The sequence below is a fragment of the Chiloscyllium plagiosum genome, chromosome 4, assembly GCF_004010195.1.
Source record: "Chiloscyllium plagiosum isolate BGI_BamShark_2017 chromosome 4, ASM401019v2, whole genome shotgun sequence".
NCBI classification, from domain to species: domain Eukaryota; kingdom Metazoa; phylum Chordata; class Chondrichthyes; order Orectolobiformes; family Hemiscylliidae; genus Chiloscyllium; species Chiloscyllium plagiosum.
The window spans coordinates 15,901,246-15,922,447 of record NC_057713.1 but is presented as its reverse complement, the minus strand read 5'-3'; the positions used below and the strand labels follow the sequence as shown (position 1 = coordinate 15,922,447).

Below are 21,202 nucleotides of genomic sequence, written 5' to 3'. Positions count from 1 at the left end.
TCTTGATTGGCATGTGACCGTGTGGGAGCGGTTGAGGGTTGTCTTGTGGGCATTACTGACTGTGATGTAAAACTCTTGTATAAAAGAACTGTTATCTTGTTCAGAGACCTTTTTCTTGACACGCTTCACAAGCATTGCGAAGTGTTAAGTGATCCTCCAAAACTTGTACTTGCTTAATAAATTTTGGCTGTTCACAGAAGTTGGCGTATTGCAGTTGCATCAAGTGTGGAAGAATCTCAAGAAAAAGAACCTAACATTGGGAGCTGACGACTACTGGGTCAACCATTGACTAATCTACTCTATTATCTCCATCAACCTAGCCCAAAAATAGCAACTGGACTAGGCTTACAGATTTTTACTTCAAAAGCAATGGAGTATAAATATTGGGAGATTTTCCTAAAACTATGCAAGATATTTGTGGGCGGCACGGTGGCACAGTGGTTAGCACTGCTGCCTCACAGCGCCAGAGACCCGGGTTCAATTCCCGCCTCAGGCGACTGACTGTGTGGAGTTTGCACATTCTTCCCGTGTCTGCGTGGGTTTCCTCCGGGTGCTCCGGTTTCCTCCCACATCACAAAGATGTGCAGGGTCAGGTGAATTGGCCATACTAAATTGCCCGTAGTGCTAGGTAAGGGGTAAATGTAGGGGTATGGGTGGGTTTCGCTTCGGCGGGTCGGTGTGGACTTGTTGGGCCGAAGGGCCTGTTTCCACACTGTAATCTAATCTAATCTAATCTATATTAATCAGACCACTTGGAATTAGTGAGAACCACAGATGCTGGAGAGTCAGAGTAAAGCTAGAAAAAGCACAGCAGGTCAAGCAGCATTAAAAGGAGAAGGGGAGTTGACGTTTCAGGTCAGACCACACCTGGAAAACGTTTGAGCCCTTACCTAAGATATTCTGGCATTGGAGGCAATCCAGAGAAGGTTCACTAGACTGATACCAGGTATGAAAGGATTATATAAATGAAGAGAGTGGGTCAGTACTTGTTGAAATATAGAAGAACGAGGCGACTTTATGGAAACAAAGATTCTTAGAGGATGTGACAGGGTAGATACAGATTGTTTTCCATTGTGAGACAGCCGAGAACGAGAGGGCATAATCTCTGAAGAAGGATTCACAAATTTTAAGACCGAAATGAGTAGGAATTTCTTCTGACGACTGAATTTTCTTTTTAAACCACAGAGGGCTGCTGATGCTGGGTTATTAAATATATTCAAAGTGGAGATAGATTTTTTGTTTAATCCAGTGAAGGAATTCAGGGTTATGGAAAAGGTGGCAATGGGGAGGTGAAGATGAGCAGGTTAGCCATGATAACATTGATGGAACAGACTCAATGAGTTGAATGACCACTTCTGTTCCTATGTCTTGTCACGCCACAAGAAATTCATTGTCGATGGCCCGAAGGATCCTGTGAGAAAAGACTTGCCTTTCAGTCAACCTGGCAATGCTGATAAGTTGGTGAATGGGATTTATAATGTTTGTCAGTATTTACTCCTTTCTTAATTTTTTTGAATTGTAGTCTCCTGATTCATCCAGTTGCTAAGCATGAGTGCCACTCTTGCCAATTTAGTAAGAGATCAGTGATCAGGAACCCTGCTGACACTGACCTCTAATTGAACTTTGGCATTTAGGATTGTTGACTTTGGTATGATAGTGGATGTACCATCTATCCTTTTTTATTGAACGATATGGGCAAGTGCCATATTTGTTTACAATACATATTTGAATTTTTCTTCAGTCATAATTGCATATAGTTAGTGATATTATATTTACATTACAGGAAGATCTAACACCAAAAGACATGGAAGAAATAATTGATGAATTAAAAGCTGGCAAAATTCCCAAACCTGGACCAAGGTATAGAATTCATTGATTTATGCTGCAAAGTTCAATGTGTTTTTTTTAAAACAAAAAAATTGATGTTTGGAAGATTAGAGAAAAATGAAATTGTTTTATGCACAACAGTAATGAATGCCATGATTTTAAAACATTTACCTTTAGAGAATAAATGCTTACCGGAACATAAATTTGGATTCTACCATCCAGTATAAAATGTTAAGTCTATAATATAAATATAATTGCACAAACTGTATACATTTTAATCTTAAATTAGCACTAGGTCACTTACAACGTAAGAGTTTTATTTTTCACAATCATAGAATTTTATAGTATAGAAGGCCCTTCAACCCATCATGTGTACAAGCTCCCAAACAAGCTATCCAGCTAGTCCCATTCTCCAGCCCTATTTCGGTAACCCTCCAAATTCATCACTTTCAAATATATATCAAGCTCACTTTTGAAACCTCCAATGGAATCCACCTTCAGTACTACCAGGCAACACAGTAGCTGACTGACTTACTAACTAATGAAAACTTTTACCCTTTTGCGATTGTTCATAGTTTGAACACCTCAATAAGGTGATCTTAATCTTCAATGCTCCCAGGACTGAACAGAATATTCAATGGTCTAACCAAGATTGAATTTATACTCTGCCTATATTTATAAGCCGCCTTAATAAATATTTCAACATTTCTGGTCACCTTCAGAAAATTGTGCATGCGAGTCTTGAGTCCCCTTTGCCCATGTAGTCACCACAATGCTGTACAATTGTATTGTCTCTCCAAAGGAAGCTTGGACAGGCTAGGCTCATTTTACATTTGGATGTCATTCCAAGAGTGAAATTTTTGGTGATTACTCAAGCATCAGTCTGGACACGTAACATTCACTTTTTTTGTGGGAAGGTGGTTACTGCTATCTTTGTCATGTATACTGCCTCTGCAGTGTATGTAGGGATGGCAGGGCAAAGAAGAGACAGTCCCTGACACTTTTGATGTCTTTAAAATTCTCTTGGCCCCAAGGAAAATAGTTGTTGAAAATTCTGTGTTTGTTCTGTTACTAATCAAATAATTAATCTAAAATGTTGGTAATAGAGTCTGCTTTTTTAAAAAAAAGTGTTATTAACAGCCAACAGCAGCTATTCAGTTTTGTTTTCTTGTCACATAGGTGCGCTTGAATAGTTACATTAAACAATCTCCATTGTTGTGATTTTGAAATGTAGGACAGGCAGCTGCAGAAAAGTGTCCTGCCAGCTGTTTTACTTAATTTTTAAACTAACCAATGACAATCTGTGTCAAGTTTCATATTTTTCTAAATATAAAGTGTTTATATAAATTAGTCTAATCCTCTCTCCAGGTCTGCATAAATGTCTATATGAGCCTGGAAAGTAGTTAACTGGACAGCCAATTTTATTCACCTTATTTGAAGCACACTTTTGTTTCAGTTAAATAATGAGCAGATCTTAAAAGCATCAGGCTCACTGCATAAAGTGGACAAAGAACAATTTATCCATTGTATGTGATGGCCAGGACTGCCTCTCCAATAATGAATTAAATTTAAACAGCACTTGCATTTAACATTCAGCATTAGGTAGCATTATCAAGCATGTGCTTACGTTCAGATCATTTTCAAACACTTCTCAAACCTGAGCTGACAGGTAGTAAGAATCACAATTGTGCAAGTAGGTCACCTTCAGAAAATTGTGCATGCGAGTCTTGAGTCCCCTTTGCCCATGTAGTCACCACAATGCTGTACAATTGTATTGTCTCTCCAAAGGAAGCTTGGACAGGCTGGTCCAAATGTCGAGGGACATTTTAAAAAGTAATTTTCTCTCATGAAAAACGTGTTGACTAACTGTTGAAAATAGCATTCCTACTTGCAAGTATTGAGTAACTTAACGATCAGCAAGTTGTAAATATTTTCTTAACTGTCCAAAATAGTGTGCTCGAAAGGTTTCAGACAGTTGCTTATAGTTTACAACAAGTACAATGGTAAGCACCATTTCCTGATCTGAATGTTGGTTTGCTTGCTGAGCTGGAAGGTTCAGTTTCAGACACTTACTTACTAGGTGACATCATCAGTGTGTCTCTAGATGAAGCAGTGATGGTACGGCCCACATTTTATTGGTGTTTAGGCTTGTTTGGGTTGGTGATGTCATTTCCTGTTCTTTTTCTCAGACGGTGGTAAATGGTATCCAGGTCAACATGTTTGTTGATAGAGTTCTGGTTGGAACGCCACGCTTCTAGAAATTCTCGCATGTCTCTCTGTTTGGAGGATATGTTGTCCCAGTCAAAGTGGTGTCCTTCTCAGCTGTATGTAAAGATACTAGTAAGAGTGGGTCATGTCTTTTTGTGGCTACTTGTTAATGTATCTTGGTGATTAGTTTTCCACCTGTTTGTCCAATGTAGTGTTTGTTACAGTTCTTGCAAGGTATTTTGTAAATGACATTAGTTTTGCTTGTTGTCTGTGTAGGGTCCTTCAAGTTCATTAGCTGCTGTTTTAGTGTGTTGGTGGGTTTGTAGGTTACCATGATGCAAAGAGGTCTGAATAGTCTGGCAGTTATTTCCAATATGTCTTTGATGTAGGGGAGGGTGGCTAGGGTTTCTGGATGTGATTTGTGGCTGAGAAATCGGTGAACTTTGTTCATTGGGTACACATTCTTTTTGAATACACCATATCGGTGATTTTCCTCTGCTCTGTGTAGTTCCTCTGTGCTGCACTGTGTGGTGGCCCGTTGAAATAATGTCCTGATGCAGCTTTATTACTGGGTGTTGGGATGATTGCTTCTGTAGTTCAGTATTTGGTCAGAATGTTATTTTCCTGTCTATGCTGGTTTGAAGTTCCCCATTGGCTGCGACATCTCGAAATGGCAGTTTGTTGTTGTTTTCCTCCTCTTTAGTGAATTTTATGCCAGTAAGGGTATTATTGATGGTCTTTCAAGTTTCCTCTAATTTGTTTCATTTAGTGATGACAAAGGTGTCATCCATGGAGCTGACCCAAAGTTTGGGTTGGATGATTGGCAGAGCTGTTTGTTCGAGTCTCTGCATTACTGCCTCTAAGAACCCAGATATCGGTGATCCCATGGGTGTTCCGTTGGTTTGTCTGTAGATTTTGTTGTTGAAGGTGAAGTGGGTGGTAAGGCATCGAAGAAGTGGCGATAGACACGAACCCACAACTAGAGAACCGAATCACATCCCTACCCAAAAGAAACTTCAGAAATCTGGAGACATAAATAAGACAGACTTCCAAAAAATGAAACCAGACAGATCCAACATACCACGTTTCTACGGATTACCCAAAATTCACAAAGCAGGAGCACCCCCATCAGACTCATAGTCTCGCTACCTGGAACACCAGCTTAGATTAGCCAAGGAGCTACACCAAAGACTAAAACACTTAGTAGAAGACTCACGCCACTCCATCCACTCTACCCAAGAATTCCTGAAGACCATTGAAGATACCAAGTTAGAAGAGGATGAAATAATAGTTTCTTTGATGTAACAGCCCTGTTCACATCCATCAACATCAACCTGGCCAAGGAAACACTGACTACACTATTAGAAGAACCAAAGACTCATACACCAAACATGACCAACTTCTTCAGCATGAACAGTATCGTCAAACTAGTGGATCAATGCCTTACCACCCACTTCACCTTCAACAACAAAACAGAAAGACAAACCAACGGGACACCCATGGGATCTCCGATATCAGGGTTCTTGGCAGAGGCAGTAATACAGAAACCGAACAAACAACTCTGTCAAACATCCAACCCAAACTTTGGGTCTGCTATGTGGATGATCCCTTCGTCGTCACTAGATTAGATTAGATTACTTACAGTGTAGAAACAGGCCCTTCGGCCCACAAGTCCACACCGACCCTCCGAAGAGCAACCCACCCAGACCCATTCTTCACCTAACACTACGGTCAATTTAGCATGGCCAATTCACCTAACCTGCACATTTTTTGGGACGGAGGGAGGAAACCGGAGTAAACCCCCGCAAACACTGGGTGAATGTGCAAACTCCACACAGACAGTTGCCTGAGGCAGGAATTTAACCCGGGTCTCTGGCACTGTGAGGCAGCAGTGCTAGCCACTGTGCCACTGTGCCACCTATAAAACAAATTAGAGGAGACTTTCAAGATCATCAATAATACCCTTACTGGCATAAAATTCACTAAAGAGAAGGAAAACAACAACAAAATGTAATTTCTAGATGTCGCAGAAGAGCGAACAGCCAATGGAGAACTTCAAACCAGCGTCCACAGGAAAACACCACATACTGACCAAATGCTGAAATACAGAAGCAATCATGTCAACATCCACAAGCTAAGCTGTATTAGAACATTATTTCAACGAACCACCACATACTGCAGCACAGCAGAAAATCACCTATACAGTGTATTCAAAAAGAACAAGTACCCAACGAACACAGTATGCTGATTTCTCAGCAACAAACCTGAACAAGCAGACAAAACTTGTCCAGAACCTTAGCCACTCTCCCCTACAAAGGCATCTCTGAAATGACTGCCAGACTACTCAGACCCCTTGGCATCATGGTAGCCCAAAAACCCAGCAAAATACTAAAACAGCAGCTAATGAACATGCAAGACCCTATATAGACAATAAGCAAAACTAATGTCATTTACAAAATGTCTTGCAAGAACTGTAACAAACACTATATTGGACAAATAGGCAGAAAACTAGCCACTAGGACACATGAACTAGCCACAAAAAGACATGACCCACTCTCTCTAGTATCTTTGCATACAGATGAGGAAGGACACCACTTCGACTGCGACAAAACATCCATCCTAGGACAAGCCAAACAGAGAGACGCGCAAGAATTCCTGGAAGCATTGCATTTCAACCAGAACTCTATCAACAAACACATTGACTTGGATCCCATTTACCACCCCATGAGAAAAAGAACAGAAAATGACATCACCAACCCAAGGAAACCTAAACACATTTAAAAAAAAAAGGGCCATACCACCAGTGCTTCATCCGGAGCTCATTGATGTTACCTAGTACCTAACATCTGAAACCAAACCTTCCTGCTCAGCAAGCAAACGCACATCCAGAACCTCAACCTGAACTACAAATCTTTTGCTACCATTTTCTGATACACAGACAGTTGATTCTGAGTAGGTATGATGTAATTGTGCTGAAAGTTATGCAAACCACAGAGTGTAAAAACAAATGGCTTTGTCACAACGTTATAAAATTATTAAATGAACTTGATTTTCAGCGTTCATCTATTTTAAATTCTCAGCAGTTTAAAATGGGGTGGCTAAGTGTCAAAGTTTTTTGAGACCCTAAGCCTTCTAATTCCTGGAATTTGTCAGCATGCCATTAGTTATTTCTCTGCCCAAAATAATAATTCAGAACCAGATGCTGATCACTGGTGCAAAGGAAAGTTTGCTGGCAATAATCTAAGATGCAGAGAAGGTCAATTGTTAGTGTTCTAGGAGGTGGCAACTTCTCCATGAGGTTCAGTAAATTCTGTATGCAGTGTACAAATAAATTTTGTCAAATCTTTACAGACCCAATAACTTTTGGTGATCCCAACAATAGTGTACAGATAGGTCTTAGCTTCTCTGCTTGGATACAAACTTCTTACATCCATTACGTCATCTTCTGCCCTCTTATCAAACAGTATGTGCAAACAGTTTCTCTATCACTAAGACCACCCATTCAACTGTCTCTGCTGCTTCCTTCCCTTTCATTGTCTGAAGATTTCTGATGAAGGTTACCTCCACCATAGAAGGATTTGAGAATATTGAGAGCCAGCCCCTTTTGTGTTGTCTAAGATCATTTTATCTGTGAATCCCACCAGCTGCTTATTTAATCCCATTAAACTGTTAATCTTTCCCATTCATATGCTCCTGACATCTGCAAACTCATCTGATTCCACATCTACGCAAATGGTGAGATACAGCCAACTGTACCTTTCCATTGATCTTATGGTCTCACTACTTGTCTAATATGCAGTACAACATAAACTTTCTTCATTTAAATAAAGGAAATGGCTGAAGCAATAGTCTTTGCTTCCTGCCACAAACTCTAATCCCTCACAAATGTTTTCATTCTTCTCCCAGCCAAGTGGCTGAAGTTGAACCAGATAATGGATAACTTGTTCTTGAGTTTAAGTCTAGCTTCCAACATCACATCTGTTCTGACACCAAAATTGTCTGTTTCCACCCCTGCATATCTGCTGAACCCCTTATTCATGACATTGTCTGGCTTTGACCATTTTCATGCTCTTTGCCCAGCTTCTGTTAAATCATGTCCAAACTTCTGCGTTATCCTCACTCTCATCAGGTCCTGTCCACTTATCTCCTTTGTGCTTGCTAACTTATATTGGCATCTGGTTTGTTCTCAGCTTTGAATTCTCCTATTTCAGATCATTCCCTGCTTCTATCCGTTTAAGCTCCTCCAACCGCAAATACCCACCTTCTTCAAATTATTACCTTTTACACGTCCCTGATTTGAAACTGGCAATCATACCGTAAGCTCTATAATTCTCTTCCCAAAATGTTTGCTTCTGTACCTCTAAGCTGCTCCTTAAAATCCACCTTACTGACAAATTTTGGTTACTTTATCTCCATGCTTAGCTCTGTTAGATTCTGGTTAACACTGCCGTTAAATGCCTTAAGACATTTTGCCAAGTTAAAAAGGCATAAATTGTTGATGTAAAATGGAGGAAAAATTGCAGGGTATTTTTACATTTGAAATTTTATAGGGGAGGTCAATCCATATTTCTGCTACCACAGCAACTAAAAGCTGTCTTCAGTCAATTAAGAGACAAGAACATTTTGTTATATTGTGTTTATCTTTTCTTTTCTAGGAGTGGGCGTTTTTCTTGTGAGCCTGCTAATGGTTTAACTTCGTTATTAGAACCACCGAAGGGACCGGGTTTTGGAATTCAAACAGGCCTTTAACCAGTTACATTCATCTACAAGATCAGTTGTGTATTGAACTTGTATAGTTCTCATTGTGTATACAGTGCAAATGTATATAAAAGTTTCCATTCCATCATAAAGCGTGAATCTATTGGTTTTTAAATAATGCCGATTTTAAGTAAGTTTATTTTCCTGTTCACATTCATACCACAGAGTTTAGTCCACCAAGTTTTCCCTTCTAGGACAGTTTATTTCAATCTGTTTGGCAGCAACTATTTCATAATAATGTCCCAAATTAAATATTTCTTCCTGCATAAATAGAGTCATAGAGATGTACAGCACAGAATCAGAGCTAAAAAATGTGTTGCTGGAAAAGCGCAGCAGGTCAGGCAGCATCCAAGGAGCAGGAGAATCGACGTTTCCGACATAAGCCCTTCTTCAGGAATGAGGAAGGTGTGCCAAGCAGGCTAAGATAAAAAGTAGGGAGGAATCAGAGCCTTCAGTCCAACTCGTCTATGCTGACCAGATACTCTTAAGTGGTTGTAATTGAGCCAAGCTGTACCACTTCCTCTGGCAGCTCATTCCATACATGCACCACTGTTGTATGTTGCCCTTTAAGTCCCTTTTAAATCTTTCCCCTCTATTCTCTCTCCTTTTCTGATTTAAAGCATTTAGTTTAAACAGTTAAGTGATGTCTTGAAAAGTGGCCATGTTATAGAGGTGGTGGTGCTGGATGTTTTAAAATGCATAAAGATGGATAAATCCCTGGGACTTGATCAGGTGTATCAGAAAGCTTTGAGAAGCTAGGGAAGCGATTGCTGTGCCCCTTGCCGAGATGTTTGTATTATCGATAGCTATGGGTGAGGTGCCGGAAGACTGAATGGTGGCTAATGTTGTGCCTTTATTTTTAAAAAGTGGTAATAAAATGCGAGGCAACTGTAGACAGGTGAGCTAGATGTCAGTGATGGTCACGTTGGAGGGGATTCTGAGAGGATTTATATGCATTTGGAAAGGCAAGGACTGATCAGGGATAGTCAGTATGGGTTTATGTGGGGAAACGGTGTCTCAATAACCTGATTTGAGTTTTTTTGAAAAAGTGACAAAGATTGTTGAAGGCAGAACAACGGACATTGTCTACATGGACTTCAACAAGGCATTTGACAAGGTTCTGCATGTTAGACTGGTTAGCAAGGTTCAATCACATGGAATGCAGGGAGCACTAGACATTTGGATACCATGAAGATAGGAGACAGAGGATGGTGATGGAGACCTGCGATCAGCAGTGTACTGCAAGGATTGGTGCTAGATCCACTGCTTTGTCATCTGTATTCACAACCAAATCATTTATAAAAGAGGAATAGTTAGCAGGTTTGCAGAGGACACCAAAAGTGGTGGTTTACTGGACTGTGGAGTTTACCTCAGGCCAACAGGATCTTCATCAAATGGGCTGATGGGCCAAGGCGTGGTAGATGGAGTTTAATTTAGATAAATGTGAGTTGTTGCATTTTTTGGTAAGACCAATCAGGATAGGACTTATGCTAGAGTCCTGGGGAGTGTTGCTGAACAAAACAACCTTGGAGCGCAGGTTCATAATTCCTTGAAGGTGGATTTGTTAGTAGACAGGGTAGTGAAGGCAGTGTTTGATATGCTTGCCTTTATTGATCAGTGCATAGAGTATAGGAGTTGGGCCATCATTCTGGACATACAGAACAAACAACAGGACGGTGAACCTAACAACAAAGACGGCATACTCAAACTACTGGACCTGTGCCTCACAACACATTTCACATTCAACAACCAAATTTATGAACAAATCAACGGTACACCCATGGGCTCATCCATCTCTGGACTCATAGCAGAAGTGGTAATGCAAAGGTTAGAACAAACAGTCTTACCGCAAATTCAACCCAAACTCTGGGTCAGATATGTGGATGACACCTTTGTAATCATTAAAAACACAGAAAGAGAGAACACACACTGGATCATCAACGCCACACTCACAGGAATCCGATTCACTAGAGAGGAAGAAAAGGACCCAACTCCCATTCCTAGACGTGATGGTACAGAGAACACCTAATGGAGAATTCACTACAAAGGTATACAGGAAAGCCACACACACAGACTATGTCCTGAACTACGAAAGCAACCACCCCAACACACACAAAAGAAGTTGCATCAAGACACTATTCAAAAGGGCCACAACACACTGCAGTACACCAGAACTGCAAAGAGAGGAAGAAGAACACCTATACAATGTATTCACCAAAAATGGATACCTGCGCAATTTCATCAATAGCTGCCTAAGGGAAAGACAACAGAACGAGGACATGCCGCAACCCAAAGGACTAGCCACACTACCATACATCAAGAGCATTTCCGAACTGACAGCCAGACTACTGCGACCACTCTGATTCCTAACAGCACACAAACCAACAGCCACTCAGACAACTCACCAGAACGAAGGACCCGATACCCAGCGTGAGCAAAACCAATGTAGTGTACAAAATCCCATGCAAGGACTGCACAAAACACTACATAGAACAAACAGGAAGACAGCTAACGATCCGCGTCCATGAACACCAACTAGCCACGAAACGACACGACCAGCTATCCTTAGTAGCCACACACGCAGATGACAAGCAACAGGAGTTCAACTGGGACAACACTACTATTATAGGACAAGCCAAACTGAGAACAGCCAGGGAATTCCTAGAGCCATGGCACTCATCCACAGATTCAATCAATAAGCACATCGACCTGGACCCAATATACCAACCACTGCTAAATCTTTTGATGGAGTGCTTGAATCCATGCATGAATGAAGGTACACAGGAAGAAAATCAGATGTGCAGCACAGAAACAGACTCAACTTATCCATGCTGACCAAGTATCCTACATTAGTCTAGTCCTAGGTGCTAGCATTTGGCCCACAGGTGTTCAAAGTTTGTAAGACTGGAACTCACAACTGGAAGCGGCAGAGACAAACCACTATAAATGCCGGAGGAAAGATCACAGAAGCGCTTCACAGGAGGCTCCCAAGCACTGAGGATGTCACAACACAAATTCTCAGCTCGGCGAACAGAACCACAACAACGAGCACCAGAGCTACAAATCTTCTTACAAACTTTGAACACCTATGGGCCAAATGTTAGCACCTAGGACTAGACTAATGTAGGATACTTGGTCAGCATGGATAAGTTGAGTCTGTTTCTGTGCTGCACATCCGATTTTCTTCCTGTGTACCTTCATTCATGCATGGATTCAAGCACTCCATCAAAAGATTTAGCAGCTTCCTGACATTAGTATACATGTAGCTACTTTTGGGACTCACATTTGGATTCAGGAGGAAATGATTTCTATTCTTTGTTTAAACAATTATTGGACAAAAGTTGGATGAATGGGAGAAGGAAGGCAGCTCGGTTTAGTCTATATCCCTGCCTATGCATTTGTTTAAAACAAAATGGAATGATAAAAATGGATTAGGCAAAAGTGAGTACTGCAGATGCTGGAGTTTAGAGTCGAGATTAGAGTGGTGCTGGAAAAGCACAGCAGGTCAGGCTGCATCCGAGGAGCAGGAAAATTGACATTTCGGGCAAAAGCCCTTCATCAGGGATGAAGGTAGGGAGTCTCCAGGGTGGAGAATGTAGCGAAGAGTACAATAGGTGGATGGAGGTGGGGATGAAGGTGATAGGTCAGAGAGGAGGGTGGGTAGGAAGATTTGGCAGGCAGGACAGGTCATGATGGTGCTGAGCTGGAAGGTTGGAACTGGGGTAAGGTGGGGGGAGGGGAAAATGAGGAAACTGGTGAAGTCCATATTGATGCCCTTGGGTTGAAGTGTTCCGAGGCGGATGATGAGGTGTTCTTCCTCCAGGCATCGGGTGGTGAGGGAGTGGCGGTGGAGGAGGCCAAGGATCTGCATGTCCTCGGCAGAGAGGGAGGGGGAGTTGATTGGTGTGGGTGTCACAGATGTTCCCTAAAGCGCTCTGCTAGAAGGTGTTCAGTCTCCCTAATGTAAAGGAGACCACATCGGGAGCAACGGATACAATAAATGACATTGGTGGATGTGCAAGTGAAACTTTGATGGATGTGGAAGGCTCTTCTGGGGCCAAGGATGGAGGTGAGGGGGCAGGTATGGGCACAGGTTTCACAATTCCTGCGGTGGCAGGGGAAGGTGCCAGGAGGGAAGAGTGGATTGTTGGGGTGTGTGGACCAGACCAGGTAGTCATGGAGGGACTGGTCTTTGCGGAAAGGGGTGGGGAGAGAAATATATCCCTGGTGGTGGGGTCAGTTTGGAAGTGGCAGAAATGTTGGAGGATGATACTGGTATTCAGAAACAGTGTGGGCACACTTTCATGGCCAATCCATCTCACCTATCATTTTTTGGACTGTGGGAGGAATCCAGAGCATGGGGAGAATGTCAGTATGGAGTTTGCACAGCTGCCCAAGAATGGAATATAACTGGGTCCCTGCACTGAGAGGCAGCACTGCTAACTACTGAGCCACTCTACTGTATACCCTTGTTAACTGCAATGTCAGTTGAAGATAACTATCTGCTAATCATGGAAGTACAGACGAGCCATTACTTAGTTTAATGGCAGAATGTTTGAGGTGTAGGAGTTTGATCTACTCCATGATAATGACCCAGAATATTAGTCAAGTGGAATCTATAACATGTAACTTGGAAATGGTGCTCAGCTCAGCGCACACGTCACATTCACACTGACCAGCAGCACATCGCCACTGCGACAGTAGCCCATTAATGTCTGATGGAAAAATCTGTTACAGGACAGTTAAATCCACAATGGCTTTGATAGAAATGCAGTCTTCACGTGAGTAATTGTTCTTGCTGTCCAGTTTGCTAAGTGGGCAGCCAATAGCAATGTTCATCTTGGTGACTGGTCTCCAGAAAGAGGAGAAACTGATGTCTGATCTGAAACCATCAATAATGTGCTCACAGTTAGTCTCCATCAGCAACAGAGTCACTTTTATATAAAATTCCTAGAACACCCTCCCCATTGTTCTGGAGGAATATCTTTGTTATTTTTGCCCCCCTGGGAAAATATGGGCATCACTGATTAGTTAGTACTTATTGCCCATCCTTAATTAGCTTTGAACCACTGTATCTGTTAGGGAGCTAATTCCAGGATTTTAAATGAGCGACATTAAATTTCCAGCTCAGGATGGTGAGCGACTTGGGCGGGCATGTACAGGTGGTAGTGCTTCCCTATATCTTCTAATAATATCTTTCGAACTTCGAGTGGTCACAGGTATGAAAGATTTGGTCAATTTGTGCATTACATCTTGTAGATAGTACACAGTGGTGATGGAGGGAGTGGATATTGTTCAAGAAGGTAACTCACCACCTTCTACCACTGTTATGAATGAGCAACAAAATACTGAGACTTAGCCCAGTTTTTATTTTAGAGAATGGAATATCACTGACAAAGTGCTATATCTTGAGCACCACTTTGAACTTCTATACTTTCCACATAAAGTATATAAAAATGTTACTTATTTAGATTGAATCCAACAGCTGGCAGACCCAGCTAATGTTGAGTTGTGAAACAACCAACAGCTGTTATGTATTGGTTCTATTTCCACTGCATACTTTATTTTCAAATTTTCAGTGTAACTGACTAATAATCCAGTAAATAGCTTCACAGCACTAACTGTTTAAGAATCTTAATTCAACATAAAAGTGAAAAGTAATAAAATTTAGTTAAAATGTAACCTTATTAACACCTTTAATGACCTTGTTGGATCTGGCGTTGATGACTTCAACTCCACAATATCCTAACTGCTTCTCAAAATGGCCCAGCAAGCGATGACTCAGCACATCACCATGGTAACACAGGATTACTAATAAATTCTGGCCTTGTGCATGAGCTGCATGTCCCGAGAAAAAGAAAGACCAAGGTAGACAACTAAAATATTTGCCAATATTTATTAGAGGCAAAAATCACATAGTCAAATTCAAAATAACCTATAATATTTTTCTGCTATCAATATTCTCATTAATGTCTAATGTGTCCAGAAGAGGGTAGAGTTGAAAATCATTTTCCCAAATATTTTCTATGAAATAACATCCTAAAAATAAAGATATTCAAATAATAACTGGAACTAAACTATGTGACAGGAAATGTAGATGTACCAGATGGCAATAAACTTCTAATTAATTATCTAACTCTAATTTAAAAATGTGATGCAAATCATGAATGCAAAGATTTTATCCAGTAATCTTGTGCTCAGATTTGTGACCTACTACTCAAAAGAATGCAAGTATTAAACATATGGGCACAGGAATTATAAAAGGAAATAAAGGAGAAAACGGTCTTCAAATCACACCAATCTAATACTTTATAAAAAGGATGTAAAGGAGAAGAGTTATGAATTTAGTCCATTTTAATTAAGTGAATGCTTCTTCATTTAACTACTATTGCTTTAACTGGCAAAAAAAAATTGTTTTCACAATTCAAGATGGAAATTTGAGGTATACCACTTTTTAAAAAGAGAGTGAATAGATACAGAAAAACAGCCCATCCGTAAGGAAAATTATCCACCCTAGCATCATTCCTCTTTAAAAATACTTGCATTGTCAACAAATCTTCCCCATTTTACAACTTAAGAGTACCTCTGTCAGTTTTAGAATGGAAAAAGCCAAAGTGTTAATTTCCATTAATCATAATTGCCTGATTTTGTACTGTTATTAAACTCAGAATTTGAATATTTAACCACTTTTTCAACGCACCCTGACACACACACACACAGGTTCCTTTGCTCCTGTACCCCTTATTATTGCTTCTTTTTCCTCCTACCAAAAATCACTCACTTCACTTGTTCCACAAATCAATTTACTTTCAACTTTACCATTGTATTCCTCAGTTCAGAGGTGTATAAGCAGTATAGTTTGAAATTGTGCCCTGTACATTCAAGTCTAGGCCAGAAAGCATGGATCCTAACGTGGGTTTCCATCCTGAAGTTTACTGTTATCTGTCATTCATGCTGCTACTGTCCCTTTCAGTGCGTGGACTTCAACTTTCTGACTTTTGGGGTGGTGTGAGGAAAGGATGTGTGCGCGCACGCGTGGTGGGGGGCACTGTGCTGTCAAGAACTGAAAATCAAGAAAATGTGGGAAGAACTAGAAACTTCTTGTTTTCCTATTAGATTCTGAAAATCCCACAAATACAAACTAACCTGTAGTGTACATAATTTGGAATCATGTTGTCCAGCACTTTCAGATGAAAATAAGTTTCCAAGTTAAACCAATGAACTATAGAGAAAAAAAAATCACTCGGAGTCAACTCTTGTAATCTAATTAAAATAGCATCTTTCATGGCTCCCAGTGAAGTTAGTAAAGCATTGTCTATCTGCTCGAGGACATGTAGCCTACAGAACAGCTTCCATAACTTTTTAAACACTACATTATAATGAAACTCAAGCTGTTTGTCAAGATCATGTCAACTATTAAATCCATTTTGATTCTAATGTAACTGGAAGCATATTAAACAGCTTTTTATTTTTGAATTGCCAACATTAACAGCATCATTTTGGTCTCAAAATAACTAGAGTTATCACACTTACTTGGAGTACCATATTTAAAACGAAAGTTACATAAACACTTGCAATCCAAAAAAATACATATTCTTATTTACCATCTTTTGAAATGTTGCAAGTCAAACTCCCTATCCATAGAAGTATCTGTAACACTCAAGACTTGCGGAGTTCAGGGTGACTCACTGTCACTTTGAAGGTGAATTAGAGATTAACAATAAACACCTGCCTTGCCAGTGACATTACCTCTCAGGAATTAATTTTAATAAAGGCCTATGAAAGATAATATGGAGAGCATTCAAAATTCATTAAAGCATATCAGTGGTAACAAGGGCCAATGCAGTTTTGCTCTATTTATTTATAGCTAGAGCTGTCTTTTGGTTAGACAAAAGGATAGCTCAACAGCCTTTAAGTACACATAGAGGACGTTGGAAAGAGAGGGAGTAGAACATACGTCACTAAGTGGATTAACATTACAGTTGCACAAAAAGTGGAATGCTATTACGCAAATACATAGTGTGTAGTTTATAAAATTAAATTCAGCTGGAGGAACATTAGAAATGCTGTTCTAGAACTCTAGATTACTTAGGCTACAGAAAGGACAACTGGTATAAAATCAGATCACAACTTTGTAAAAAAAAAAGTCTGAGAGGAACTGTGACCCAAAGGCTTTGGAAGTTCAGCAATGACCTCTAAAATGGGAAAATGTGAAACAAAATATTAACACTAATATCCTGCATAGTATATTGTACACAATTCAAACTAAAATTGTAGATGGAGGTTAGTTTTCTTAAAAGTAAATGTTTATGGTGTAATAGCCAAACTAAATGTAAGCATTTACAGCATGTACAGACACTAAAGAAATTAATTAAATATTACGCATTCCTTTCTGTTATCTCTCACTGTCACATCATGTGGTATGGGTCTGCAGGCACAAGCAATTCTTAATTTTTTTTTGCTTTACAAACGTTTTTAAAAAAACTGAATAGTGTAAAAGGATTAAGAATGGGCTCAAGCAGTATGGTGGCAAGTGTCCTGACCTCTAAGCCAGGAGTATTGGGTTCAAGTCACAGCTAATGCAAAGGTATGCGATAACATTTCTAAAAAGGTTGATTAAAATCTGGGCCCTCCTTGCATTTCATAAAGTTTAGATGCCATTTTAGCTCAGCAAGTGGGCTACCAATTTTCCTTTACTATGAACTGCAAATGAAATAACTGGCTCTATTTGGTATGCTCTCAGTTATGGCAGTTAAAACAAATTAAGAAAAATGAAGACATCAATGCAACACTAGTTATGCATTTTTTCCTTCTATGCCTCCTTGTATTAGTGTAACAATGTGATTGCAAAGTTTCATTTAGGTCATTTACAACTCAGGAAGCCGCTGTAAAGGAGTACTATTTTAAAAATACATTTCAGTTCTAACTATTACGACTTCACGTATTTACCTGTCATGCAGTCAGCATACCAGACAAAACTGGCTATCCCATAGTCTGAAGCATTCTCCTCATATTCCATTCCTATTCCTCATCCCCACCAACCTTTCATAATATGTTGTTTTCAAAATGGCCCCAAACCTTTTACTAGCACTACCTGATCTAACAAATACTTGTCCAAAATGTTTTAGGATTCAATTCAAACAGGCACTCTATTTTTAAAAAAGTGGTTCTAAACAAAATGGGTACTCAAGCTGGAGGAAAACAGTGTTCCACAATAATCAGTGTTTTTGTGAGCACTGAGGTTATCCCTCAGTGTTTTTGTGAGCACTGAGGTTATCCCTCAGTCTCCAGCGGGTCATGGAAAACATTTCCAGCCTGTTCAGCCTCTCCCTGTAGCTCAAACCCTCCAATCCTAGCAACATCCTTGTAAATATTTTCTGAATCTAGTTTCACTATTTCCTATAATAGGAAGACCAGAATTGAATGGAGTATTGGCCTAACCAATATCCTGGACAGCTGCAACATGACCTCCCAACTCCTATAGTCAGTGCACTGATCAATGAAGGCAAGCGTGTCAAATGCCTTAGTCACCACCTATGACTCCATCTTCAAGGAAGTATACAAATTCACCCAAGGTCTCCATTTGGCAACACTTCCTATGACCTTACCGTTAAGTGTGTAATTCCTGCCCTGATATGAATTACCAAAATGCAACACCTCACATTTATCTAAATTAAACTCCACCTACCACCCATCTATTAAGGTCCCATTGTACTCTGAGATAACCTTCACTGTCGACTACACCAATTTTGGTGTCATTTGCAAACTTAGTAAGCATCTCTCCTATATTCACATCCAAATCATGACAAAAACTAGAGGACCCAGTACCGATTTGGGTAGCACACCACCCTCCAAAACAAAACCCTCCACCATCCTCTGTCTCCTACCTTCAAGCCAATTGGCTAGCTTCCCCTGGAATCAATGGGATTGTAGCTTACTAATTAGTCCACCATGCAGAACCTTGTCAAACAAATTAAGTCCATACATCTACTGTTCTGTGTCCATACATCTACTTCCTCAATCTTCAAAAAAGAACCGCAGATCAAGTAGTGGAGACACTGTTTCCCATGCATAAAGCCATGTTCCTTATCCCTGATCAGTCTTGCTTTTCCAAACACAAGTCTTGTCCCTCAGAATCCCCTCCAACAACTTACTCATCACTGACATCAGGCTCACCAGTCTAGTGTGCCCTGGCTTTTCCTTACTACTTTTCTTAAATAATGGCACTACATTAGCCACCCTCCAGCACTGTGATTAGCAATGATATAAATATCTTAGCAAGGTGCCCGAGCTTCCCATAAAATTCTGGGATACACCTATCAGGTCCCAAGGATCTTAAGTATACTCCTGCTACCCTTTTATTCCTCTAGGGATTCACTCAATCCCAGCTACCTGTATGTAACAGGTTTCTTGACCAGGGCCTCAATTTGTCTAGTCATCCAACATTCCCTACACCTACCCTTTGCCCTTTGCACTAACTGGAACATACAGCCTCTTAACTGTCGTTATCTCATTTTTGAAGGCCTCCCACTTTCCAACTAAGTCTTACCTAATAATATCAAAATTTACTCTAATTTAGAACTTTAGCTATTAGATCAGTTCTATCCTTTTTCATAATTCTATTAGTTTTAAAATAGTTATGATCACTGACCCCAAAGTCCTCTCCCACTGTCACCTCAATCACTGCCATGCCTCATTTCCCAAGATGTCAGGTTTTGCTCGTTCTTTAGTAGGTTCACCCACATACTGAATAAGGAAATTTTCTTGTATACACTTAATTCCTCTCCATCCAAGCCCTTTACACAATGGAAGTCTCAGTCTATCTTTGGAAAGTTAAGATCCCCTACCATTACAATCCATTATTCTTATATGTCTGAGATCTCCTTACACATTTGCTTCTCAATTTCCCAGTGACTATTAGGGCTCCTATCCCAATAAGGTTACAATCCCTTTCTTATTTCTCAATTCCACCAATATAACTTCACTGGACGTTCTCCCAGGAATATCCTAAGTACAGCCGTAATGTTATCCTTAACTATAAGTGCCACTCTCCCATGTCTCTTGTCCCCCTTGCTATCACTACCCATCCTATAGCATCTATACCCTGGAATGTTATACTGCTGGTCCTGCCCGTCCCCGAGTTCAGGAGCGTGGTGCTGGAAAAGCACAGGTCAGGCAGCATCCAAGGAGCAGAATTTGATATTTCAGACATGACCGTTCATCAGGAAATGAAGATTTTCCTGCTGCCTGACCTGCTGTGCTTTTCCAAGGCCACACACTCGACTCTGATCTCTAGCATCTGCAGTCCTCACTTCTTCCATGTCCTAACTTTACTTGTCATGCCTCTTGCTTTGAAATAAATTGTTAAATTTAATTTAATCAGTCTTACTTCATTGTCTGCCTTGACTATTTAACTTGCTAGTCTGTTCTACTGTACTAGCCTCAGACTTACTTCTTCTATCTGTCTCATTGGGTCACCTTCCCTCCCAATAGTTTAAAGTCTCCGAAGGAGCACTTTCAAATGTGTCCATCATGATGTTGGACCCCTTCCAATTCAGATGCAACCCATCCTTATTATACAGGACACTTCTACCCAGAAGAACAAAGAAAATTTACATCCCTGGAACAGACCCTTCGGCCCTCCAAGCCTGAGCCGATCCAAATGTACTGTCTAAACTTGCCGGTCAATTCCTAAGCATTTGTATCCCTCTGCTCCCTACCCACTCCGATTCAGTATGTAGATGTACCTACTAGAGAAGGTGCAAAACTTGACCTACTCTTGGGAAATAAGACAAGGCAGTGGGGAAGCACTTTGGGGCCAACGACCATAATTCTATTTGTTTTAAAATAGTGATGGAAAAGGATAGACCAGATCTAAAAGCTGAAGTTCTAAATTGGAGCAAGGCCAATTTTGACGGTATTAGGAAAGAAATTTCAAAAGCTGATTGGAGGCAGAAGTTCGCAGGTAAAGGGACGGCTGGAAAATGTGAAGCCTTCAGAAATGAGATTATGAGAATCCAGAGAAAGTATATTCCTGTTAGGGTGAAAGGGAACGCTGGTAGGTATAGGGAATGCTGGATGATTAAAGAAAGTGAGGGTTTGGTTAAGAAAAAGAAGGAAGCATATGTCAGGTATAGACAGGATAGATTGAGTGAATCCTCAGAAGAGTATAAAGGCAGTAGGAGTATACTTAAAAGGGAAATCAGGAGGGCAAGACGGGGACATGAGACAGCTTTGGCAAATAGAATTAAGGAGAATCCAAACGGTTTTTACAAATACATTAAAGGACAAAAGGGTAACTAGGGAGAGAATAGGGGCCCTCAAAGATCAGCAAGGTGGCTTTTGTGTGGAGCCACAGAAAATGGGGGAGATACTAAATGAATATTTTGCTTCAGTATTTACTGTGGAA

The 21,202-nt window shown here is 40.4% G+C and overlaps 1 protein-coding gene across 2 annotated transcripts in view; it reads left to right on the top strand.

Moving 5' to 3' along the window:
* ndufv2 (NADH:ubiquinone oxidoreductase core subunit V2) overlaps positions 1 to 8,885 on the top strand; it is a 38,383-nt gene extending 29,498 nt beyond the window's left edge. The window contains exons 7-8 of one of the 2 annotated variants that reach the window (XM_043687775.1): positions 1,784 to 1,860; positions 8,691 to 8,885. In XM_043687775.1, the coding sequence (XP_043543710.1) occupies positions 1,784 to 1,860; positions 8,691 to 8,784 (171 nt within the window). In that variant the 3' untranslated portion in view covers positions 8,785 to 8,885. Of the gene's footprint in view, positions 1 to 1,783; positions 1,873 to 8,690 lie in introns of both variants that reach the window. The other variant, XM_043687774.1, reaches the window with a different exon arrangement.
* The last annotated feature ends 12,317 nt before the right edge of the window (positions 8,886 to 21,202 follow it).